Here is a 27,144-nt window from a genome sequence, read left to right as displayed (position 1 = left end):
TTTGCATTTCATTGGTTTTTGGAACACTTCACAGGCATTAATGAAATATTCTCCAGAGCTGCAGCAAGGCAGGTGCATGGTATTAGTCTCACTTTGCAACTAAGACGACTGAGAAACAGAGAGAGATTGAATGAATCATACAAGATCATGCTGGACTTGTCTGACAGAGTCACAAATAGCAAATCAGGTCTCTGAAGAAAAATAAATAAATCATGTCCCTCCCTGCAAGAAGCAGAAAAATGTTTGGTTTATTCTGACTGTGTGTATCCTCCATGCTTCTGGGTTACAGCCAGCAAACAAGACATTGCTATTCCAAGCAAGGTCATTCCCACAGAAAACCCAGACAGACCATCAGCTGTAAGTAACAAATGTACCGAAACAGCATATCCTCACAAGAATTTCATTTGAACGTTTAAGGTCCAAGATACTCATGTAAGGATTTAAGATGCCTCAGTGATTCTCCTTTACCAGAAGAGAACCCCAGCTCCAAATTTACTCATGTTTTCTCATGGGCAATTATCAAGGCAGAAGTAAAGAGCAAATAGCATTCATGAGGAGGTCGCAGGACAGCTAAACAAGTCAGGTTAGCCAAACTATCTCCAGACATGAAGAAGCAACTTGCCCTAGACTGATGCAGGCAACTTTAGCTAAGATAAAAGCAAATTCATGCCGATGTCTCTTAGAGCACCTTACCCAGTGTGTATAGGAGTGAAGAAAATGAATAAAGACAAGAGCCCTACTTGCCACAAACACTACATATTTACCCCCATTCACTGGGATGCAATACACAAGTGTAACTGAAAAACACTATTACATTAGGGACAAAAAGGATGTTTGCTTTTTTACTTCTCTTGACAATTCTGACAGGATGACTATCAGACAGGGGTTCAGAGATAGATGTAAAGCATAAACAGGCCAATTATCAACTTTTTTCTCCTTCAAAAATATTTGAAACTGCTCCCCTGTAATGAACAATATACAAGCATATTATTGAAAACTGAAAGGAATCTTACCTATGACAATCAGCACAATTACTTGGACAGTTTTCAAAGATGACAAAATCTTTTCCCTCCAAATTTGTGGCCACAGCTCTTCTGATCTCCCTTACTCTTGGAATTAGAAGTCAGGACTCCCATTTGTGAACAATGGCATTCCAAGTGCAGACACAACATGCACTCAGCAGCCATCCCTGTGGCTATGCTGCTCACACTGGGATGACTAACATGGCTCATGGTTTGTTCAAACAGAAAAATAAAGTTATAAAAACCAAAGTCCTATTGCAAACACAGTGTGCTTTTACTAATCCATGACTACAAGAAAGGGACATTTGAGCAAAATTATTATTTGACTGCTTATGACATATGGAGAATGGGAGCAATCACCAAGTCTGGCTTTTGAATCTATTTCTAGAGCATTGTGCAAACTGAACCCACAAATGTGTCTACTTCTGTCATAACAAATGCCAGGTTGCCAGGAAAAAAATTAGACAAAATTGGGTTTTGAATTATGTCAAGATTAAGAGAATACCAGTAGAGAATGGTAGAGCTACAGTTAACAGTGACAAAAATGCACCAATAGAATACACACATATGAACCCAACAACAGTGGGCCTGATCCAGTGAGCGTATCAGTCTGTGCAACTCTGTTGAGTTGCTCTATACACAAGGACATCAGTAAATTTACTCTAGCTGGAGAGCAGACCTTCTGACTCATGTTAAACACCTTAAGGAGGGCAGATCAACCTCACTGTAATCCATCCAGACAGCAACTTACTTCACCTGGGACTGTGCTGCCGAACACAGACAGCTCTAAGACATCAGGCTAGAGCAGATGACTGACTTTTGGCTAAAAGCTAAACAAAGTGAATCTGATTCTGGTTTCAATTTCATTTTACAATTTATGAAGTAGCTGCTAACAAGAAAGAGAACATAGCAATCTTGTATTTTATAAAAGGTACTTAAGTGTGTTATACCTACTATGTAGAAATTCAAATCTACAGTGCAAGATCTGACAACTGAAAGTAGCAAACCCCTAATCAGGTACACAAAGTCCTTCATGTTTTTCAAAACACTAAAACCCCAAGGGACACTGTCCTCAAGCAATTTCAAGCCATATTTTCACAACAAGGAAGTGTACAAGTTTATTTTCTCTTCCTTTTTTTTTTTTTTTTTTCCTTTCTTTTCTTTTTTTTCTTTTCCATGTAGTTCTGCGAATGGAGCATCCAAACCTTTGAAATTCTCTCACGGCTCATTTGTAGGCATCTCACTGCATCCGAGTGAGTGTGGATGAGAGGAATAATTGAAAATGGGACACGTGGGCATCAAAACAAGCAAAATGTCCCCCTCCTTTCTTTTTCTTCTGGTTCATGCTTTTAAATGAAATCCCAGGCTGTCTTCCAACTGCTACTCAGAGCTGTCACAGAGAAGGAACACATAGAGAGCACTTAAACGACTGACTGACCTATTTCCATCCTTGTCTATGCTGCTGCATCTAAACCCTTCATTCTGAATTCCACACACATACATGCACACGTGTACAGCAATTTTTCTGAATACTCCCACAAGGAACTATTTCCAAAGTCTAACCTCATCTCCTAAAGGAGCTCTCTGTAGCCTCCAGAACAGCTGTTAACCCCTCGGCCTAAGTGCCCTCCTTAATTAGGTTAACTTTTGAGAGCTCACCCTTTGGGGGAAACATCAAGAGTTCTGGCTTGCTACCTTGTCTTCTCTTGTATCAGGTCTGTTCTTGATTGGATGCTGTGTTATATCCAAGGAACCTGCGTACAAGGTTATTTTAATTTCTTTTAAAAATGCAAGCACATAGAACACAACTGTGTATTGAATAAATCTAAAATCACATTCATAGTCAAAGCTCAGTACAGAGCCAAAACCCACCAACACAGCACCCAAATGGCTCTTCCCTTCCCACAGCATTCTAATCAAGGAACCTCAAGAGTGGCAAAAGGTCTCAACAGCCAAGGGGCACTCCAATCTTCCTCGACTCTTACAAAGCAACAAAAGGAACCTTATTATTCTATGTGATTCCTGTGCTACTACTCTATCTGGCTTTCCAGGAAGCAGCAGTCACTGTCTCACCGATCTGGCATAACCTCAGAGATATAGAAAAGTTAATTGGATAAAATGAGATTTCAAAAAATGAAACCAAAAAGCCCTCTATGAAAAGACCTTCAACAAAATATTTTAATGAAATCACTAATCCACAGCAGTATGATGGAGTGGCAGCAGTATTCTCGGTATTATAGTGAAACCAATAATGTTTAGGAGGAAACTTTGTTGTTGTTGTTTCTCCAAAACATGCCCTTCATATGCTTCCCCCCTCTTCCCACCCCTTTCAATTAAAAGGGTTATAAAACAAGAAATGAAAAAAATGTTAATGAAGGCAATATAGAGTATTAAAAAAAAAAAAAAAAAGATCCTTTTTGAATATGGCCACATTATCCTTTATTGGCCCCTGAAAAAGGATAAAGTAAATGTTGTTTCATTATTATTTCTTGTTGTAAGAGAGCTCTGACATGAGTGAGTGTAATTATTGCTTCTGTAATTTTGTATCATTCCCTCAGTAAGTTTTCTGTTTACTGAATGTGTTTATTATAAAAAGAACCCCTGGTCAGCAGGGAGCCAAGTGCTGCAAAATGCTATTGATGGTTTGGGAGTAAAGCATGCTGTTGTAGACTTTTAAAAAGCCACACCAAACTGATCTAGAAAGCTAAACTTTGTGGAGCCCCAAAAATGGTAAAGAACTTCAGAATATTCGTGCACTCTGAAATGTCACAGCAGACCCTTAAATCTTGTCTCACTTTCATTTGTATTTATTTATTTTCAATGCGGAACTCGATGACACCAAGCATCTATACATAGACAGCCAGACAGGACAGTTTGGTTTCCAGCTACACACTTCATGCGAGAACAACCTGCTACTTTCCTTCTTAGCAAATGATCATCTATGCCCAGAGCAAATTTCAGCTCTTACACTCCAGCCCCATTTATTGCTCAGGAATAATACAGAGTATCAGATGTTATTATGATTCTGCCCCTCAGCACCATTGCCAAAAGTCTCCTGAACTTTGTAGCTACTCAAGTCAAAGGTCAACACAAAAAGCGTGTCCCACACTAGTAGCAATCTTCTCTCATTTCCTACTGGAGCTCACATTTGTTATATTTTGTAGGTGGAAGAAGTCAGGTCCTTGTCTGCAACAGACTCAGCCTATTGTAAGATAGCTAATTCTTAATTTCTTGTTACCAGGCTCTGTCCCACAACATGTTGCTGAAATAATTGACACAGATTAACTTTAAATACACACCCCAGAGTAGCTGTAGTTCAAGTATATAAAATAAGGAAGCATCCTTAGCTGAAAGCTAATTTAAATGCCAAAATAAATTCGCGAATTTGCACTGAGTCCTCCCTGAGGAGCCAGGCCTTTACTCCTAATCTCTGGGCAGCAGATTTAGTATTTCAGAGAAAGAGAAAAAAGCACATGACAGCACCTTCCCTCCTGTTCAGTTCAATATAATGAAAGCCTGCTGTCCATCCTTTTCAGAGATTAAAAGACTGTGAGACTCCTACATAGTTATAGAGACATGCTACACAGGCAAATGCCCATTAAATGACACTCTCTTCAAAAGGAATTTAGTTATTAAAAAATTTGTGATAGAGTTCTGAAAACAACTCAAAGCATGTTGACCTTATAGAATGACTGGAAGTAGTCTCCAGTAGAGCCTTGAAACACGCAGTTCTGACGTTCTTGTTACTTGCAGACCTAAATATTTATTGCAGAAACTACCACGATGTGTGATGGCATCAAAACTGCTCCCAGAAATACAATCTCAGATAAAACCACATCGACTTATTTGCAGGATAACTATAGGGATACCTCAAGAATTAGAACAGAATAGTTAAATTGAAGGGGACCTACAAAAATCAAGTCCAACTTCCTGACCACTTCAGCGCTAATCAATAGTTAAAATATATTATTAAGGGCATTATCCAATTGTGCCCTTTAACAGAAAGCCCTTTACTAGTTGGTAATCTTTAATGATAGTTCAGAAGCAACCTTCCACTGATTAAACAAAATATTTAACAAAGGGAAACATCTGCAATGATATTTGCCAAAGATTTCTTTTCTTTTTTTTTAAAGCAGAGAGAGAAGCTCAGGATTCCAAGCTCTGGAGAAGTTCAACAGTCTCAAGAAAAAGAGAAAAAAACAAAGTACATTAAGGCATAATGCTGTCATGCGGCTGAGTGCTCTCCTCCAAATTTCATTCCTCATATGCCACGTATCCCAAGATGTCTCATCCTGCCCCAAAACACATCCTTAGCAAACAGGACAGAGGCAGCTGCTCCAGTCTCAACACTGATGTACTTATGCCTGCAGGCAATCCCCAGTGAAATTTTACTTGCAGCTGGTTTAGGCTTGCTTGTCCTATTGGACTCATTCACACAAAGGAACAAAATCGGATGGCAGCAGCTGTGTTAGGAAGCCAAGCCATTACCAACATTTATACAGCAGAACTGGGTGTCTGGCCTGCAGAAGATGAGAAATCCCACCAAGAAGCATGTACAAGGCCACCAATACATGTGCATCTAAATAAAATGCGCAGTAAAATAGGAATCAAAAGAGAAAGCCCCATGGATATGAAAATCCATTTATCTTAACTAACTGTAGAGTCTTTACAAAGCACCATTGAGAAGCTACAATTCCAACTCCAAAGCTCAAAATTTCACAATCAGCTATTTAGGTGCTTGATCTCAAGATGTGCTCGAATTAAAAACAAAACAAAACAAAAAAAAGCTAAACAATCCTCATCTGGATCCCAGAATCATTTGACATATCTCACTGTCAAAAACTAAAACCATGGCACCTGAGAACCACCCTCTGCTTATGAAAACCTGAGATCCAGCTTCCAAATCCAAGGCTTTCTTCACAAGTGGAACTGCACTGCCCAGCTGGCTGTTTGCATCATCCTGCTCCATCAAGACATAGTCAAAAAGGCACAGGTGCATATAAAGAGCAAGGATGCTCATTCATCCTTTGCCATTTTCTTGAAGTAATGTTTCAGAAACATGGAGTGGAATAAAATAAAGCTCCTAATATCAACCAGTTATATTGTAATAGTTCCAACCATGGAAATGACTGTTTGGCATCTCTACCATATGTTTTTTCAATTTATAGTTGGCAACAGTTCTAATTTGTAAGAAAACTTGTCTTAAATAAAATAGTAGCATAAACACATACATGGAGTAGTTCAGGTGACCATTTTAATTAAGATGACCAACCACAAAATATTCCCCTGACAAAACTAAACACCAGGCTTTACTTTGGACAACTGGTCAAAGTCAGATTGAGTCTATTCAAGAGTTCAGATTTTAACACAGTTTTTGTCCCTAGATATAGGGAAAATACAGAATTGTTTCCAGCACTAAACAAAAAAGGTGTAGAGTATCTGGGAGATCCATTTATAAAGAACACATTTATAGTATTTACTTTGTACACGCCAACACTTATTCATGGCCTGCTTTCAACTCAATTAGTCATTCCCACTACCGCTTTTATATTATAGGTTAGAGAGTGTATGTTTTCAATTAAAAAGAGAAAAAAGGTTTTGTTTGTTTATTACTCCTTATCTGACTGCTAAAACAAAACTCCATGTCTAAGTAGCCATTCAGGAATGGTGGGTACAAATCTGTTCTGATCATTATAGCAATGATCAAAATGGCTTCATCCTGCTTCTATGGACCTTGTACAACTACAAATTAAAATGCATATACCCTAAAACTAAGACCTTCTATTTAATACAAGTTTTCAGGAAAGTATCAGCAAAAATTAAATGGATTATGAAGTTCTATTCCTGTGATGTTTCTTCTGTATCCTATTAAGCTCACATGGTATTAAAGCTTAAAGCCCTCTGCACTGGACAGTTGAAACAAAGAGCCTCCAGCTCCTACTGATTCTAATAGAACTGTCATTTGAAAGGAATGAATTGTCTCCAGAACTTTAACCTGTAGGATACTTGTGTTGGATTAAATGATTTAAGTAGATAGCATGTCTAACTTTTTTCATTCAGGTATCTAATGAAGACCAAGAGATCATCAGGTATACATGCTTCTTGCAAAAGAATTCCATCTTCAGTAAACAGTGTTTTGATAAACCTACATTTGAAAGCTAAAAAGTGGCTAACTAATCATCTTTCTTGATTTACACACATAGATATCTCCCTTGAAGCATTGCCCATTCACAAAAATAACCAATCAACAATGATGACATGGACCTGAAAAACCCAGAGTTCTTAGAATACTGATCTAGATTATTTCAGACAGGAATCAGACATAAGTCTGAGATAAATTCATTGCTTGAAATATCCAGGTTGGTTGGATCAAGCCAGCTGAGGTTATCTCTCCTGCAACTTCAAGATGAAAAAGGACTTGACTGAGTTCCTCTAAAGTAGCAGTCATTTGAATTCCATGGGAATTTATGAATCTTCTACTGTGTTGTTACTGTTAACAAGAGCTGACAGTTAAATGCATTTCATTAACAGAAACTAGAATAAGAATGACAAGACTTTAGCAGATCAGATCTGTAATTGAAAGGGTGACCAATGTAAGGAATAAGAACTGTCTGCTAGGATTGTGTTTGCTTCTCACTTATACCAGTATAACGGTGTGTATCTCCTGGGTGCAACCTGTTTTTCTCTTGCACTAGTTAGTATAGCATCAGCAAGATAAAGATGTCAAGAGCAAGCCTACGTGGCCATTAGTTTCTCCTGTCGTGTCAACACCAGAAGTAAAAGTAAATTCTACTGGAAGAATTAAAAACAAACAACAACAAAGATTTTAGCTGCTGAAGACATACAGATTTACAAGGGCATACCAGAAAGTGAAGGAGAAAGACTGGCAGTTTGTCATTTGATTCTTTTCAGTCTTGGAAGAGCAGACAGAAGATCTACCCACGGATAATCACTAGGGTGTAAAACTTGCAGGGAGGGCTTACATGGAATTGGTAGCTTTGCATAAACATGCTTTGAAGCACTGTGTAAGCTTCCTCACTAGCCAGCGCTGCCAAAAGATTGACTGGCCTTAAACACCTGTGAATTTCCAAAACCTACTGAACAAAACTACCTCCAGCTGCACAAAATGGTGATTTAATCCAGGTGCAAAAAAATGAGTAGAACCATAGCGTTGCTCAGCTGCAATAGAACAGCAAAAATCCTAGAGCTAGAATTGAAATAATACTTGCACTAGGAGATGCCCAAGCAGTGAAAAAAGGGAGAACAGAGGAACATCTAGACGTAATCCATTTTGAATAAATGCACCTTTTGGTTCAACCTCCCTTTGCAAAATGTATTTTGCCACTGAAAGTCCCTTCTCCAGCTTCACTAAATCTAGAGAAGCCCTACTATCCACTGATATATGAAGATTACTTATCCTGATTGTATAGTTATCTATTGTGTTTCCTGCCATTGACCAGAGGGAGGAAAAAAAAATAATCACAAAAAAAAGAGAGAAAGCCCTACAATTATTCATCCGATTATATTTAGCACTTTGTCTTCCCTTGCTATAACAGTTCACTTGATTGCCTTGTACACCTGCTGCGCCACACTTTTAGCTCTGAAAGCACTTTGGGAAAGTGAGGATCATTTATGATGTGCTTGTACAGCATCTAGCAGAAAAGGATTGTGGTTTTTGGTGAACACCACAGTCTTATCAATCATCTGAACATTCAGTCTCCTTTGCTAGCTTGTTACAATTAAAATTAATATACATTATTTATTATTAATAATACAAAATACTGGAAGTTTTGCACACTTCTGCATCATCCTTCTTGCAGATCTTGAAATTCCCAACTCAATCTTGCCCTAAGACTTTCCATAATGCAGATTACTTGCTGCCTTGCACAGGATCAGATCAGAGCTCAGCCCACTTCTCAACTAGGGACTGGGCTAGTTTACAAGGAGAAACCATTCCCTCACCCAGCTGTTACTTGGAGATCAAATACAAGGCCTCTTATCTTCCTTTCTTCCCAAAGGCATCACACAGAGGCACCATGGAGAAGTTGAGACTCTTCCTAGATCCAACAGAGCTGGCAGACTCCCAGGATAACTGCTACATTAGCCTCAGGGTGCTGGAAAGCTTCATCCTTATGCAAACACTGGGATGTCTGAATGGCAGCGATGAAAGGGAGGGGGCAACTAAACCTCCCCCACCATAACAGCATTCCAGTGTTATTAGGAATCCAGCTGTTCTCTACAAACAGGCAGGATTTACTATTCCCCTTCCCCATCCATTATCATTGTATAATCTATACAATTCATCAGCTCAATGGCTGTGTCAGTAAAGAAAAGGGAAAAAGAGCATTAGCATTCAGAGCACATGCACCACACAAGACAGCAGGCTTATGATCTGCACAACCTGAAATAAGCACTTCTCTTCCCTGGGGACATGGGTTAACACTGAGTAGCTGCACATTAAGTCACGTATACTTCTATTAATATACATCCTTTCCAGTCTGGGAGGGGAAGAAGAGGCAGAATAACTATCCCACTCACACTGGCAGAGATGGATACTGCCTGCGTGATTCAGCACTGTGTGTCCACAAATGTCACATCCATCCCTTTCCTGACCACAACCCATCCATGTCAGCATTCTTTCTCCAGCTCCCGGGCACCAACCAGGCAGAGCCATCAGCTGTCAATCAGATGTCACATACACCTCCTCCTAGGGCATCCTGACATCCCCCCTCTGCCTGGTGCCAGAGGCAGCAGGCAAAAGGTAATCTGCTATGAGATTAATTGCTCCCGCTGCCACATCAGCACCATTATGTTGGCTGCTGTATTTTAAGGGGGTGGAGAGAGAAAGGGATTTCGTGGACACTTTTCCACCACATACGCAACAGGACATAACAGTTGTATGGAAACAACTCATCTCCAGCCTCTGACTCCATGAAGCCCCTGAGTGGGCAGTAAAAATAATAACCATTTGCACCTACTAGCAAATGATAAACCTAAGAAAGAGATAGTATAGGCAAAGTTGTCAATGAATGTACCAACAGCACTCAGGAAATCAGTGGTCATCCCGTCCTTCTTTTCTAGGGTGTCAGGAATAACTGCACAACAGCTACCAACATCTCAGCCTCCAGCTTCAGAACATTAAGAGCATTACACCCAAACCATCAATAGAAGAGATCTGTCACTGCTCATTCCTACCTCTTGCTTTGGTACCATTTTCCTGGCTGTGCAAGCCAAGTGAAAACCGACCTGGATTTCTACAGGATCAATCCTTTTCTGGCTCATAGCACTGCCACACAAGCACAAGTTGTGGCACAAAGGAGATGGCAGAGATGTGTGGCCAGGAGGGAGCAGAGCTGAACTGCCAGATCACACTCTTCTTAGCTTAAAACAGCTATAGAACAGCAGTCTCCAATCACTATCTATTCCAGCAACAAAGATTTGTGTACTAGCAGCTACAGAAAAAAGTTTCTTTTACAGACATAAACTATGTTTTCAGACAAACACCTTGAAAACTCCTTCTAAGATTTAACACATAGCTCATCTTCTGAGAGACTTCACCTATGCAAATTAGCATAAGCAAAAAGGCTTCCTTTCTCCTGTGTAGAAGTGATACATCACAAAACCAAACTACTGAGATCCGTTACTGGAAAGGATCAAAACAAGGCTCCTCTGTGTCACCAAGATTAGGGATTCTGCAAGTCAGCAGGCTAGCCAAGATGTGTAAAGGCATCTGCCCCTTTATACTCCCCAGAAGTGATGCACATCATTAGGTTATTGAATGCTGGTTTACTAAAACCATATTGTTTTAGATAATGGATGTTTATTATTTAGATTTGTCTCAGGATATTTTTTTTCATGTTATATGATACTGCCCTTAGGTCTAATATCATAAATTATACAGCAAGCTGCCATCATTTTAAGTGCCACCATTTAAAACAACAACAACAAAAAAACAACTGAGCAGCTGCCACAGCGAAAAGAAAACAACCAAAAGCAACTTAAACAAACATTCCCTTAGGCTGCTATTGTTTCCCTAGTAATTTGGATGGGATTTCCCCCTCACTACCCACACAGCAGCAGATGGAAAAGGAATACACAACATCTCCATTGATATGTGAGAAATACTTTCACCATAAGCTGAAGGTGAGCACTAAACACTTTGCTTGTGTCACATCATAAATACTGACCAGAAGCAAGGAGCTTTTCAGAGGCACTGAGAGGGATCAGTGGCTGCTGATGATCTTCTGTAAATGGAGACCTCTTTTTTATCAGTTTTTTTCATCAGCTGCTTTGCCTTAAAAGTGACAAAATCTGTAGGTCTTGGTAATCAGATGCTGATTAAATAAGGAGAACTGCAGAATGGACACGGTGAGAAAGTTTTTAAGATACTACCTGCGGAGAAAGAATCCAAAAATAGGATACGAGCTAAGTACATGCTGGGTGTTCCTATGCTTATGGATAGAAAATAAAACCCCCTCCACGTTCTCTCTCTCAGTTGTTCCCTGGAATGAACAGCAGGTGACCTCATTAATGCAAAATTTGACCTCAAGTTGGTCATTTCTACAGGAAAATATTTTGCAGTTTACATTTTTCTGTTACTTTTTGCAAGGAAAAATCTTTTTGGCATGAACCATAATCAGATGTACCCTAGTAAAGCTAAGATATGACAGTAGCCTGGTTGTGTCCCCTGGACCAACAGACAGCAGCATCTAGGAACCCCTCCAGAGCCAGGAGAGTATAGCCAAGTTTTTCCATGCTAGACAGAATCCTCTCAAAGTGAGGGAAGGAGGCAGCCATCTAGTGAGAGTACAACAGTCTCAGTAGCCCTGATAGCACAAGAACATCTTGAATCCCCACATACAGCCTGGCTATCTGTAGGGCTGTAGGTGTTCAAGAGCCCCTTCCTGAACCAGATCTTCAGCAAAGCAGCAGTACATTAATGTAATATGGGGGGAAAAAGGAGACAAAGCCTTGGGACTGGGAAGCTGGATCCCCACTGCTAGCACCTATGCAAACGTTTCCCACACAAACATATCAACATATGCAACATCAGCCCACAGCTGCTGCAGAGACACCTGCTAGAGCAGGAGGATTTCTGGTGTAAATGCAAGGTGCAATTCAAGTTAGAAGCTAGCTGTGTCCCATGTAAGCAGGCAGATGCCTGCAGATTGCTGATTGAAAAAAAGGCTGTTAGAAGGAAGGCATGTCTTACACCTGCCTCTGGAAATAGCTCAGGAAACCTTACCAGCAGATGGCACTTGTAAATACATGGCATACTTCTTAGGTAGTGTGACAGCAATAACTGTGTGTCCAGCAAACAGGCTTTCAGAGCAGCCCTTCAGTCTGAAAGCCACTGAGGATGGCCTGGCAACTGCTGTTCAAAAGGTAGAGCTCAGCTTGATACATCACGAGATAGTGACCAGCTCAACGTGTTTCTGCCTCCTCTCACTTGCAAAATCAGAAATAAAACAAAACATAGTTTTGATTGCATAGGTATATTTAAAGATGTCGTTTTTCTAAGCAATATTGCTTGATACCTATATAGTGTCTCAAAGCAAAGGAATGAATGCAATGTTATTTAACCACACACTAATAATTGTAAGGTCCACAGCTAACCTTGTGTATCAGACCTAATTTATTCCTAAATTGCAGCTAGGGAAACCAAAGCACAGATCCACTGTAAATAGGCTGAAGTTAACTGCAAGTCTTTTGCAGATTAAAAAAACAACAAAACATCTTGAATACTGGTGACTTCCCTCATTTGTTTGCTACTATGAGCAAGAACTCAAATCACCATTCAGATACACAAGCTAGACAAAGGACAGAGAAAGAGAAGGAAGTCCAACATTAGTTGGCTTTATAGCTGAAAGTAGAGCAAAGGAATCCAAATAAGATCATTCAGATCTAAGATTAGCTATTCAGGAGAGCAGGAAAAGAAATGGGCATTTAATCTGAATTGACATTAACACCCCTATTTATTGCAAATATATTCTATAAGAGAAAGATATGCAAAAATGAATTCAGAGAAGGTCAAGAATGGGCTCCTACAGCAACACACAGACATAAATGGCACTCGGGTACAAAACTTCGATTCACTTGGCTGGGATTCATGAGTTGGGTGCTTATCCTCTGCATAACGGCTCAAAGGTAATAATCACAAATGGTCCTATTTAAATGGAAAATAAATAGCCCTGTCTCTTTAAGGACATCATGTCTCATTCTCAGTGGAATAATGGCAGATATAAAAATGCTATGATTTCATTATGACTTCTCTCCCTGCTTCCGTAAAAATATAAAGCTACTCTGTAGTCCCTGATCAATCTAGCTAAAAAAGGGTTTGCTTATAACAACAAAATAGCAGCTCCAACACTAGTTGCGTATTCATCACGTGTGAAACTGGTCCCATAATGCTGCCTTCAAGCCCTTGCAACAAGTTGTATTAAATTAGGTCTTTTTTTTTTTTCCTGTACCAAAAGCAAAATAAATATAGCTTTATTTAATGCTACTAAAAGGTTCAGATTCAACTGGAACCCCAAGGCAAGTGGTTTTGTTGTTAAAGCACATACACTGACTCTATTGATTGGTGCAGTCCTCTGTGCAAGAGAATTTGTCACATCAATAGCAACTGAAAAATACTCAGGAGCTGTAATATGGTTTAAATGAGCAGTTACCACATCAATATAAAGAGCATTTTCAATGGCAGTAGATAGGAACCCTCTTGCAAACCTGGTATTTGTTTTAAGATAAAAGATGACCACTTTTTATTTTATTTTATTTTTAAACAAAAGGAAACTTTTTTTGTTGTTTGTTTGTTTAAATTAATAGTGACCAAAGCCAGTAACCATGATCACTGTTTAGTGACGCTAGCATTTGGGGCAATAAGAACCACAGTGGAAAGAAAGCATTAAAGGAAGAGAGGAACAACAGTGCTGTGAAGAGAAAATCTTCACTGCTTGCTTTGCCTTCCTGGACTTTTCCAGTGCTGGTGCCTAAAGCACGCCTGATCACAACTGAGGAACCACTTCAGACTCTGCTTTCCATGTCCCCAGCTCAGCACATTCTGGAAAATCCACAATAGATCCCCATGACTCCCATCCCAATGGGAGAAGGACAGCACAGACCATTTCTGAACATTCCTTAATTTCAAGCAGAAGCTGGGGGAGGGAAAGCTTTCTCTTCTGCCATGCCTCATCCCCTCCCACCTCCATAAGGAAGAAGGTGATGCAAAGAAATGGCTGATGCTAAATGTGACATAGGCAGGTAGAGAAAGCAGCTCACTGCCCTGAGCAATCTGCAATCTAAGTTAAGAACAAAAGCAAAGAGAAAGAGAGGCCACTGAGTAGTGGGTGAAGCTGACAGCAGCCTCATGTAGGCAGTGCTTCCCACAATGGTGCAGAAGCTGAACAGCCTTGAGCCAGAGGAGAACAAGTGCCAGCACTTCCCTTATCCAAGCTCAACTGGACAGGTACTAGAGAGATGGATTAATGAAAGAGAAATGCCATCAGCTCAGGAAAAGGAAAAGTATGGGAAGCTGTGAAAGAAGACGTGACAAAGAACACTGTAAGCATCTCCTGCTCTAACCTTTCCCTTGGTACCATCCACTGCTGCACTGGTGGAAACTGAACTTGTGAGGTTGATGCAGCACAGCTGTTCTCACAGACCCTTGCAGATATATAACCTCTGGTTTGGTCACAGGAGGATTAAAATCAAACAAACAAAAAAACAGAGAAAACTCATAGCGAGGAACAAATCTCCATCGCATGCGGTTGAAAAATGCCTCTTTTTTTTCTTTTAAATAATACGACATAGTCTTATATTTTCAGGGTACGGAACATACTTTTCCCAGCAGTGTATTTTTAGAGTATAATTCTCTCTCAATCACATCCTTTCATCCCTTGAGTTAATGCACCACCAACATTTTTGTCACTCAAGCAAAATCCCACTGAAGGCAGACGAGAAGCGGCATGTGCTGCAAGTTTTGAAGGAGATGAGAAATTTCACACTATCCTGATATCTTCTGGGTAACTGCTTATTTTATGATGACTAATAGGCAATTACTATGGTAATACTGCAATACAACATGTGTGAGGTTTGGGAATGAGAAATTATAGGTAACTACTTTGGACTCATTTCTATGGTAACAAAAAGTAATTGTCATTAAATACCAGTTATAGTGCGGCTGTACCTGGTAATTATAGATTTTTTTATGCCCAGTAACATAAATAAAACCAATAAATTTATTCAAAAGGCCCATGATTGTTTACTTATATGCTGTTATATAGAATACACAATGACAAACATCTAATTAGGAAAAATAAACTCCATCGAGAGCTTCATCTTGTCATCTGAGATAGATACTCAGTTTTTCAATTCAAAGCAATGCATGTGTTTCACATTCATGAAATGAAGGTAGCAAAAAAAAAAAACCTTTCCCATCAAAAAAAAACACATGAACAATAATCAAGAGATGTTAGGCAAATGTCAACATGCACATGAACAGCCATGCCTCGCAAGAAGTCAAGTGACATAGTATGATGACATGGCATATCCAGCCACTGTGAACAGTGAACAATTATGTATGTGGGTATATATATAGAATCTGAAAGTGTTAATATCAAAGACCAAAGACAGTCACCCAATGTTACAAGATCTAGTTCTAATTCAAAGCTAAGACGTTTTGGATAAAATCTCCTTATGCTTTTACTGTCAAATGACCCTTCAGCCATTACATGTGAACATCAATGTTTCACTTGGACTATTAGTCACAGAAATAAAGTTCACAAAAAACCTTTGTAGGATCAATGTGAAGTATTTAATTTGATCTGAAGCAAAGTTTCTCATTTTATTTCAGACTCTTCAATAGGGATCTTACCAAAAGAGTTTTTAAGCAGATCATGCCAGTATTAAATAAACAAAAGATTTTTCTTAGAAAATGCTAAAACTAATCAATTTGTTTCTTTAAGCCTTCCTTTCTCTCTTTTTTCCCCCACACAGAACAAACTGTCAAATTCAGCCCACTTCTGCAAGCAGTTTCAAGTTTTTACAAAACCATATTTCCAGGGCTAAAATATGCCATTTATCCAAAACATTTCATGACAAAACAGCTCTCATTTACGTATGAACTCTCCCACCACTTACAGTGAATTTGGCTTTCCAATCTCAGTAGGGTTGGCCTCCTTTCCAACCAACAACTTGTTTTGTTGAACCCTCACACAAGCAAGTAGAAGACTTTATTGGCTTTAGAACCATCATACCTGATAGTGAAACAAGAAAAGATCAGAACTGGCATGTGCCCTCTTCCCCCATCCACACAAACTCTTGAAGCCCCCTACAATCAAGACAGAAGGATTATACCTTCTTCTACCATCAACCCTATTGATGACGTATTAGAACATTTCAGCTAATTCATGGCTTTAATTTAGAGAAGGGTGGCACTGCTACAGCTAAAACATCAAAGGCAATGCAGAAACATTAAGGAAGGGAGCATTAGTGGGTCACACAACAAAGCCTTCAGAAAACAGGATATTTCAAGCAGCTTGTCATGGCATTTCCGAGACATCTCAGTGAAGATCTGCCCAGACTAAGAAATACATCCCTTTTGGTGCTAGTATGGGGTTTCATCTCTGGAAGGTGAGACTGACAAATTGGAACTAATCTAAGACAGTGTGGTACAGTCATCTTGCCTGCAGGGACACATTTCAGCATTTAACTGCAGAATGCCAGCTTAAGAACAAGCTCTCGATAAAGGAAAGTTCAGGCCAAGCCTGGGGATGCACGACTTTTAAAGCAAGAACACATTTTTTTCTTAGTCTAACTCCACCTCCCTGGGGATGGTAATAGATTCAGAAGATGATAATGCTATAGCACAAGTAGAGAAAAGTCAAGAAATCTCTCTTCTCAATAGCAGTATTCCTTTGCTTTCTGAAATTGTTTCACAGTTTAATTCATCAGAGAGGGATGGAAAAGCACACAAATATACTTATTTTTGCCATGATCTTTTCACTGATGAAAAAAAAAAAAAAAAAAAAAAAAGTTATGCCCCATCCTCATCAAAAAGGGTCTTTCACTTTTGTTGAGAGCTGTGGACAAATCACCTGCCAGAACAGAGGGACAGTCATGCTAAAAAGCTACTGTTTTAGCTAGGAATGACCCTTGGCTTTTTGTTCCCAACTGTATGGGGCCCACAAGTATACTTTCTGAACACTTGCACATACTTGAATACATCAGTAAAGTTTAGCAATCTTTTTTTTTTTTGCATAAAACCGGATATCAAAGGAATTGACATTCAGTCCCATGATGGTTTCTTTTGGAGCCCCCTCAAAGTATGTGCAACATAGAAACAACATTCCTCACAGGTATTTCTGTGCCGCGAGCAGTCATGTTTTATAGCCATGATATTAAACTCACTTGTTGCTGGTTATGAACATTTCACCACAAGAAAGCCCCTGTAGAATCACAACCTATTTGGTCTGTTCCCTTGAGAATGAGCAACAATTTATAGATAATAGACAATTATTGGTATTATTGGTTGCAGTTTTGTCTTAAACTCCTAGACCTTAGTTCACAAGCAACTCAGAACAAAGGAAAAAAAAATATTTCAGAGAATTGCACAGAGACACACCATCCACAAGAGTCCTTCACCTCCGAAAGCAACAACAAAAAAAAACCCCATCAGTCAAATGTTACCATATTACCTGTGCAAATGTGTAAGCAGAACATGAGAACTAGTACATCCCATCCACTCTACAAGAACTGCTGACACAGTCAGACTTCTAACAGTGCTCACTGCACTTGGGATTTCAGAGAACAGCAAAGTCCATCTGACAGCATACTTCGCCAACCGTATAAAGCTGTATAGCACTGGGGTTAAAACAAAATTTCTCCCCATGGCAGAGGATGAGTTTACAAACTCAAGCGTGAGGTTTAATTACCCATTTCATTATCTTAACTTGCATAGCTCTGAACACGCACCTCCAGTGAACCAAAGAAATAGTCAGTAGCTGCTGCTTTGAGAGAGAAGGAGATAACAGGAAAGAGAAGTTCAAATGACTAGAAATGCTCTTGCTGCCTATGGCACCACAAACCTTGTTTGCAAGCCAAAGAGGGTTGCCCCCAGCTGATACCTCTGTGTTATACCATGCCATGTTGAAGATTTCTGAAAGTTCTATTTATGTGCTAATCCGAACAAAGACCAAAAGAGATAAAACAGACTTATCTAGTCAATCACGGAGAAGCCAAAGAGTTAAATTTTCAAATACTAGCAATTGATCCTTAGAGATTTTTTCTTTCCTTTAAATTCATCCAGCAAATTCAAGCAAATAAATTCTGATGTGCTTGTGGATTTTGTATGAACAGGAAATAAAGTGTTTGCTGTAAATTATTCACTCAGCACTAGTTAACTACAACGCCGGCACATTACTAGGCTTTTTAATATTCTTCTCAAGATAATAGGTAGTATTTTGCTTATTACCCTCATTTTTAACTTATTAGTTACATTAGGCCTTTTGTAAATAAAGTGAAGAATTGCAAGGAAATCAAATGCTTTTCCAGCTACCTCATTAAAAGTGCTTTTAGTTCAGGAGGGCTGAAAATTCTGCATATCATGAAAGGCTAAAACAATAGTATAATACCAGGCTCAGCAATTCCAGATGAATTCACTTGCCCTTTCGTAATACCTGGGTTCCCAGATGGCCTTTCAGGTTATGAGCCATATGCATGTCTAAAGCTGCATGCCTCTCAAAGGGTATAAATAACAATGCAGGAGAAAAACCTACAGGGCAGGTGAATTTATGGCAGGAAAAGAAAGCTGCTTAATTGCAACTGGACTTGCCTAGGTGCAGGGCACCTGCAACAAGATAGTGTAGTATCAGATTGTAGAGCCATTCCTATACGGCGACACAGCCATTACAATAAATTCCCGGTGCTGTGAGACACCACTGCTGCAGTATTGCTCTCTGCTTTCAGATTAGCTGAGTTGAGTGAGTATCGGTGTAGCTGGAGGGTGACTGTTTGCCCTTGGAAGTTTCACATACAAAACTTGCATAAATGTGGTGAAATTACCCAAGCAGTCTCCTACTACTTCAGTTTAGGAAGCAACAAAGCACAAGCAGACTGAGAATCACGCCTGAAAACAAAAAGCAGAGCCAGCAGCACCAACTCTGCAATTTCTATCTTCTTCCTCAATGGTCTCCCCATCCACACAATAATCTAGTCTTATTCTGCTTAGCAATGCAAAACCTAATTAGATCAAACCTCGAAGTAGCCTGGCTTAAGAGTATAGTGTTATTTAGTCTTGCACTGTAAGCAAAACCGCATACACTATATTACAATTCTCAAGGGTTTCTCCAGAGAACTATGTGGTAGATGTAATTGCCCCCACAAACTAATCATCAGCTTATCAACTGCTTTTCATTATCACCTCCAGCAGCACATCTATTTTGTAAATAAATGCATAAGGAACAAACAATTTTAGGGAAAACAAAAGATTATCTGGGTATGTTCTCAATGGAGGAAGAGGTAAAGCAGTAATTCAAATACTAAAATGAAGCAAAATTAGCATAGGGTGGGTGATTATTCCATTCTATGTATCACTATCTACTACAATACAATAATAGACTGAAATCTGTGACTTTAATGGATGATCTGGGTAGTTGAAGGAAACTGTGATTGACTGACACATTTACAGAGATGCAGATGAGCAGCATAACGAATGTGTTTATAAAACATAGCTGAGGTCTAGCTCCATGCTGACTTCAGCTCCCATACATAAAGGAGGCTTGCAGAGCAGATACTCTTCTATCTTGGGGACTTTCTGTCTACCCCTTGATGAAAACAAATTTGCCATTGTGTCCCCTTCCTCAATGGGAATTTCAGGAAGCTTTATAGACACATGGTAACCTTCAGTTTAAAAGAAAGGAATGAAAATAAGCCATTTGGTGAAAAAACAGAACAGGGTGTATAAGGTAGATATAACAATATAGAGATTAATTCTCCATATCATACCTGTAATTTCCTAGGTATACTCCATCAGGATTGAGCATAGGTGCAATCTTGAACACCAGGTGGTCTCTCAGTACTTTTGCAACAGGATGCTGGCTCACAAGGAAATCAATTATACCTGAGAAAAACAAAAGATGAACTTGAAGAGAGTGGTTTATAGCATCAATAATTTCCAGGTATCTATCTGAAAACTCACATATAAAAGATTAAAATGATCATTTCTCTTGCTTCCTGACAATGTTCTGCTTCAAACATAACCAGCCACTGGCAATCACATAGCACTTTTTACTTAAAAACAAAAAAATCCCCAGAAATAACAACATTACGAATAAATATGCTTAGCCCACCTTGATAACTCAAGTACAGCATTGTACATCAAGTACTACATTAGAACCAGCCAAGTTACTCCTCATCAGCTCAATCACAGCAAACATTTTCCTCTTAAGTGGTAAAATTGAGAACAAATGACTAGTTTTACATGACCAGCATGTATGTACATGGGCATGTAATGCCACTCAGTTCAGGAGTGGCAACCCGCTGACCTGAACCGCCTCAAATTTGTTCAAGAAGGTATCTCGATCTACCCTCAACACAGAGATCAGGTCATCTGAATGTGTGAAGAGGTATAAAATATCCTACTATATTCAGGAGAGTTACATCAACTCTGTACCAGGCACAGGGAAAACTGTGGGACTGACAGTTTGGAATTCATAAGGTCAGATTCATCACTTGCTTTACACCCATACAAACCAGGAGCAACTCTACTTCATCAAGGCAGATCCTTTATTGTGGCAGCAAGGCAAATGACAGATCCTAAAATCCTTCCTCCAGGCACATCCAGCACCAGACCCCACCAGGGCTCCTGCCTCTAAGCTTGCTCTCAGGGAGTAATTCATCCTCTCCTTGCTCCAAGGTTGGCACTGGGGCAGGAGGCAGGCAGCCTAGAAGTTCCATTCATTGCTTATTCTCCCACCGAGTTGGTACTGACAGGAATGGTTTCCAGGGAACAAATGTCGAGATAAATTGAGTTCCTGTGTAATCTCAGGACACCCACAGATCGGTCATGACAGTTTGATATTTATCATAATGTCCATCCTGTGAAGCAAGAACAATTTACTGAATTTCCCCAGAATAAATCAATCACTATGCTCTAGTAACTGGATAAAATTAAGCAGAGAAAAATTAAGGCTGATTATGAGTAAAATTTCACTAATGGCAAGCTCTATTATACTGTGGAATCATCTCTCTAGGGGAAGAGTGGAACCCCGTCATCAGAAACATTTAATGTTGGACAAGGCAAAGCCCTAGGGAATAGATATAACAAGCAATAGTTCAGCACAGAAGAGATGGCATGGGCTAACTAGCTGACTTCAGAAAGTTGAGTTTAAACTTGATTCCTTACGATGCAGTAAAAATTGGTAATTCATTTGGTCTAAATCATAATGCCCACTTTGTATTTCAAATATTAATGATTTAAACTGATGTTGCTATTGGAATTATTTCTAATTTATTGAAGCACAAGGGGTAAAATGAAGTTTTTGAAATGCCTAAGGTGGTCAAGGTGTATCTGACTGTAAACACCACCAAATTTCTCATCTATTAGCAACTAAACCTGAAGACTAAACCCTTTCTGCCACTGGGTCTTCCACAGGAAAAGGTACTAAGCCTGAATATCTGAGGCAAATTAGCAAACCAGCAATAGAAGGTGCAGTTATCAGCTTTGCAAAGTGAATTATTATTCCCTAACCAAGCATGAAAGGCTCTAAACATGTTATGAGTGAATGCTGGCTCTTCACAACACACTGTTGTACAGTACAGTACAGTAGACAAGAGGGAACAGACTAATCTTGAACACACAGCAGATTGGTAGAAAATCATACCCAGCATCTCCCAGCATATCCTCAATCTATTAGAACATTCCGCAGTTATGTTCACCCAGTCAGAAATGGCTTACTCTACTTGCATAGTTCGGAGACTATATTACTTAAATCTGACCAAGACTTACCCCATGACAGAAATACAAAGCAAATGTTAAAAATAACTGACAAAGAGGAATCTAGCCTGGAAGAAAAGCAACTCCAAGGAGCACAAGAGAAGCACCAGATGAAAACATACATGAATGTCACCATAAAATTATTGTAAGCATCCAAATAATCAATACAATCAGCATAGACTTTTGTCTTTCAGAGGAACCTGATGGGCTCTGGATCAATAACATTTAAAGTAAAAAGACAGATATCAGACTGTTTAAAAAAAAAAAATAAAAATCATACCAGAGAACTTGGGCTTGTTAATAAATCAATACAAACTAAATTTTACAGCTTCTGTAATCAGCAAGAGACATATCAGTGTATCTCATTAGGCTGGGGTTAGGAATTTGGCAGCAACCAAAGCCCATTTAATATCATTTACTTCAAGGCAGACATGGCAATACAACAGATGCCCTAATTTATTTGTTGATTTTTGTATTAAAATAACAGTTTGCTGGTAAACAGGAAGGGTAATGATGCCAGTCACCCTTGTTAGTGGCTAATAATTGCTTAATTTGTCCACTAATTGACCTGTGCTACTGTTGAAGCACTGGATCATGTTGCAGGGCATGAAGTAAACAAGGCCACTGTAATGTTACTTCAGAGAATGACTTCTGGAAATAGAACTACTTATTGCTATAAATTTTCTCTTCACAGATGAGCAGATTAATTGGTCTGCCAATTAGTTTGCTATTAAAGAAAAAAAACGGCTGCCCACAGATTACTTGGATCTTCGAACCACAGCTCCAGTTTGGGTCAAATGAAATAATCCAATCTGAATCAGTCACACCATCTATGAAAAATACGACAAATATTATTTAAAAACAAATCTCTACAGCTAGAGGTCAAAGAAAATGTCCCATTAACTGCATATTGTCTCTTCAAGTCGCTTCAAGATGAAAGAACGAACTTGATGGAGTAGACCTACCCGGGCACATGAAAGTATGTAAAAGTTCTCCAATTAAAAGAAGCAAACAAATAGAAAGTATTTTGGTACATTCCTTTTTGGTAAGTAATTAAAATAATCATTTTTTAAATAATAACATGCAATTATAGATGCTGCCTGGAACTAGAATGGCTCAGAAATCAGCAATCAACCATGACACGAGAAGAGGCTTATCCACAGGCCACACAAAACCAAGTGTAGACTTTATATTAACTTTAAGGAGCTTTCCACAATTGTTGTGAGGGGAAGGCAAGAAAGAAGTAGAAACAGGGGAAAGGAAAACAGTGCTGACAACTGCAAGCTGTTAGATATGCTGTCATAACGATACTAGAAATCTTAGCAATGAGCTGCTGGTTTTTTAATCTGTCCTTTCTGAGAAACTTCACTGAAACTGTGCCAAATCTGGACCAGACCTTCTCTACTAAGAGTCACGTTGCTGCCATAATTCTTTCTCAAGACCAGATGTGCTTGCTGGAATTTCTCCTGCAGCTCAGCACGTCGCACCTACCATAACACCAGATCCTGTGACACTTCTCTTCCCTAATCCAGTTTATGGTGCTTCAGCAGCACCCTCTGCCACCATCCCTCCTCCTGTAACGTGGCAAAGTAACTTTCTCTGCTTATCCAGAAAGAACAGCGGAAATGGTGTTTCCTCAATCAACTGCTTTAAACTCTGTTTAAACTTCCTGCTGTCTCTAACATGACCTCTTCACATTTGCTCCTTCCAAAGCAAAGCCTGCATTATCCTGTTTCTGCCTCACCACATCCTTTCACTCTGACAATACATTTAATTGTATAACTATATCATACATTTGCCCTGTTCCTACTACTGAAAACCTAATTACCACAGATTCTAATGCAATATGGCAACTGCTAATGCAAACGTATCCTGGACTGTGTTCTAGCATATGACAAGAAAGAAGAAATGATTAATACTTTCAGACCCGTTTCCTAACATTGAATGGTTAGCTGATGGTATCCTACAGTCAGCTTGCCAGAGCCTATATGTTAAAGAGAGCACAACATTTAAGTATGAACACAAATGTATGGTATATTCACCGGAAAATAAATATGAAGGAAGCCCTGAACACTCATCCTTGTATAAATATTGAAATGTCCTGTTAAAGGACACAGAAACCAACAGGAAAGATGTTATGCTCGTGCATTTGTGAAAAGTAGGAAAACAAGAATGTGAGGTTTGTTGTCTTGTCATTAGGCATGAAGGAACTCTGTGGTGGAAAAGGGATCCTGGTCTGCTCATTCCTCATCCTTTTCTTGTGGCTGCAAAGGGGAAAAAATGACAGATAAAAAACTCTTCTCCATCCCAGCGTGGCAGGAAAGATATCATCTTCACATTGAACCTCACTCAACACAGGCCAAACAAGGCCATGTTAGGGCTGCAGAATGCAGATCTGTGCTGTCAGAATAGCCCCCAGGACAGTCAATAGCCAGAAACGACCCTATAATACCTTAACCTGAAGTGTTTCCAATATTCAACCCCACAGCAAGAGGTGGAGAGGGAAACAAAAAAAAAAACAAAACACTTTAATGGTGATAAATGAGCAGAGCTGACTCACAGCAGGATTACTGACATGATCTAACGTCACGCTGACGCTGAAATTATCTCTACAAAGGATCATTGCATGTGATCCATAAGCAGAGGATCACTGCAGATGCTGACCCTACTCCTTCTCTGTTCCTCCCCTTAGTGCTTATACCACCACTCAGCTATTTGTGGCTTTCCATTGGGACAGAAATGGAAGAAGAGATGGTATAAGAAGTAAAGAGAAAACAAGAAACCTTATCCTAACAATCTTATCAATACGAAAGGGATTCATGGATTTCCAAAGTGATGCTTTATTAATTGTTTTCCTTGCCTTTCCAGAAGTTCCCTTGGAATCCATGGCAAAAATAAGGTCTGTTTCATAAAAAAATAATAAAATATGAGCAGTGAAGGAGCACTGGAGATATAAACCAGATACACTAGTTATAGTGTTAGACGAAGGAAATCTCACTGCCTGGAGTATAAATTAACAGTTTCCAGCTCCCAAACCTAATGTATATCTGCATACATATGCCTGAGTGGTTGCTGCAATTAGCGAGAGTGGGAAAATCCAGCACACTGCCTGTTTTTCATTAACTCTCTCTCTGGACATCATCTGTGCACACAAACACAGCAGAAATGCTTACACTCAGAGAGGGATGCAATGCCATGCACTAAGACATCAGGGAGTATTCATCACACCCTACCTTTCCTCCACCTTGACACTCAGATTTCATTTCCCTGCAGGATAGGCTCAGAGCAGAACTGTACAGGCCTGAGGGTGCCACACAGTGAAAACTAATCAAATGCTAGATAACACGGAGAAGCTGCCAATGGTTCCCATGGACATGAAACTCTCAAAGGAGGCAATGGCTAAGCAACATCATTACCCATGACAAGACAAAGAGGACCCAATTGAGGCAAGCAAAATGGAATTAGAAAGGTGACCTAGATGCATTCCCTAACATGTGGAGGGCTTGGTTGATCTGGATTACCAGGACTTTTTAATCATGACACAATTTGTCCCAACCAAACAAATCACTATTTTCAGCGCTACATAAGATTGAGTGTGTCACTGATTGAAAACACCTCAAAATATCTCTAGGTTCATTTCAGAAGGGTTATTATTATTTTTTATTGTCTCCAGCCATCATAGCTGTTAAAAAAAATAAAACAGCACCAGTTACCTGATGGATTGCACAGATGGCCCAATTTCAGCTATCTTTAAAGAAGTTTTAATGAACCAGAGGCAGAAAAGTTGTATGTTTAACTTCAAGGATTCAGCTGTGATAAGCATATTGATTAGGAGCACATCAAGCTGTATTATGGGATGTTTATTCTTTTATTTACCATTGCTCTCTCATCTATTCTCTGCTGTAACTCTATGTCTCTTCAAAACACAGGATTAAAAGCAAAGGAAATTTCAAATAATGAGATAAAATGAATGTGCAGGAAATGAATGGGTGAATTAGATTACAGCAGATGAAACACTGAGGTCTCAAATGCAAAATGCAGGGAGTTTATTTAATTTGTTACTCTTTTAAAATGAAAATATGCTCACTGACTTGAATTAGTAATTTCCCTGTTTTAAGATATGTTAGGCCATTACAGCTAGGCCTGTTTCCAGAGCAGTGAAATAAATGGAAAACAGCCAGTCTCCCAGGGAACACACTAGCTCACTGCATTTTGCCAGCCCAATGAAACAGTGCTAATGTCAGCTCCAGAGAAAACCATGCTTCTGCTTTAGGGCTGTGTGCAAAGGAATTGGTAATGACTAGCAACAAATGCTTAAAATGGCAGAGCAAGGCACTATGGATTTTAACTCAAGTTTTAATGTGCTTGCTAAGCACTAGGAGTAATTTATTCAAAGAATGCTTAAAAAAAATTAAATTGTTTCCCTCCCTCTCCACCAGTCAGCATGGGTTCCCACTAATAACTAACCTGGCAGTCAGCGTGGCTGAAACACAAACCCAGATGAAGAAAGCCAGAGATGGGAACAGCAATCAAGAGCCTCCCAAATGGATTCTGCCAGAGATACATACAGTTCTGAAAGTGCCTGACCTGATTCAGGGCATCACACCTACTCACCTCCACGCCATCCCTCCAAGTTTTTCCCATATGTTCTTTGGTGTGTAATTGCTTGAGAACAACAGCTGAGTGGCCGGCCTACCAGGACAGATCAGCACCTCACAATTTATGAGTAACAACTGCTTTAATATTTTACAGCTCTAAAATTACCAACAACTCTGGCCATTCTGGGGCCCAAGTATTTCAATCACGTTCCAAACACAATAAAGGTATTAAAATCCTGTACTGCTGTATGGAACCAGAATGTATTTCTGCCATTACAGTCTCCAGTAACATTGAGATTACAAATTAAAAAAAAACTATTTGGGAACTTCTTGCCACATTAAAACAACTGAGAACCACTGAATAAGATGGACCACACAGTGCCACTAGGTAGGCCCTCCTGACCACTGTAATGGGTTTGCTGATTAAGAACACATGGGATAGAGTGGGCTGGAAAATATCTTGTGGATTTATTTACTTACGCTTACACTCTTTGTTTTCACATAAAGGAAATACTCTTACATAATCTATCTT

The 27,144-nt window shown here is 39.4% G+C and overlaps 1 protein-coding gene across 2 annotated transcripts in view; it reads right to left on the bottom strand.

Moving 5' to 3' along the window:
* Positions 1–27,144, bottom strand: part of BEND5 (BEN domain containing 5) — an 851,004-nt gene that overhangs the window by 162,211 nt on the left and 661,649 nt on the right. For both annotated transcript variants that reach the window (XM_052665964.1, XM_052665965.1), the window contains exon 8: positions 20,025–20,139. In XM_052665964.1, coding sequence (XP_052521924.1) covers positions 20,025–20,139 — 115 coding nt within the window. The remainder of the gene's footprint in view (positions 1–20,024; positions 20,140–27,144) is intronic.

The sequence above is a fragment of the Tympanuchus pallidicinctus genome, unplaced genomic scaffold (assembly GCF_026119805.1).
Source record: "Tympanuchus pallidicinctus isolate F22 unplaced genomic scaffold, pur_lepc_1.0 scaffold7, whole genome shotgun sequence".
NCBI lineage: Eukaryota > Metazoa > Chordata > Aves > Galliformes > Phasianidae > Tympanuchus > Tympanuchus pallidicinctus.
The sequence above is the reverse complement of the archived record's forward strand: the minus strand, read 5'-3'. Positions and strand labels throughout refer to the sequence as shown.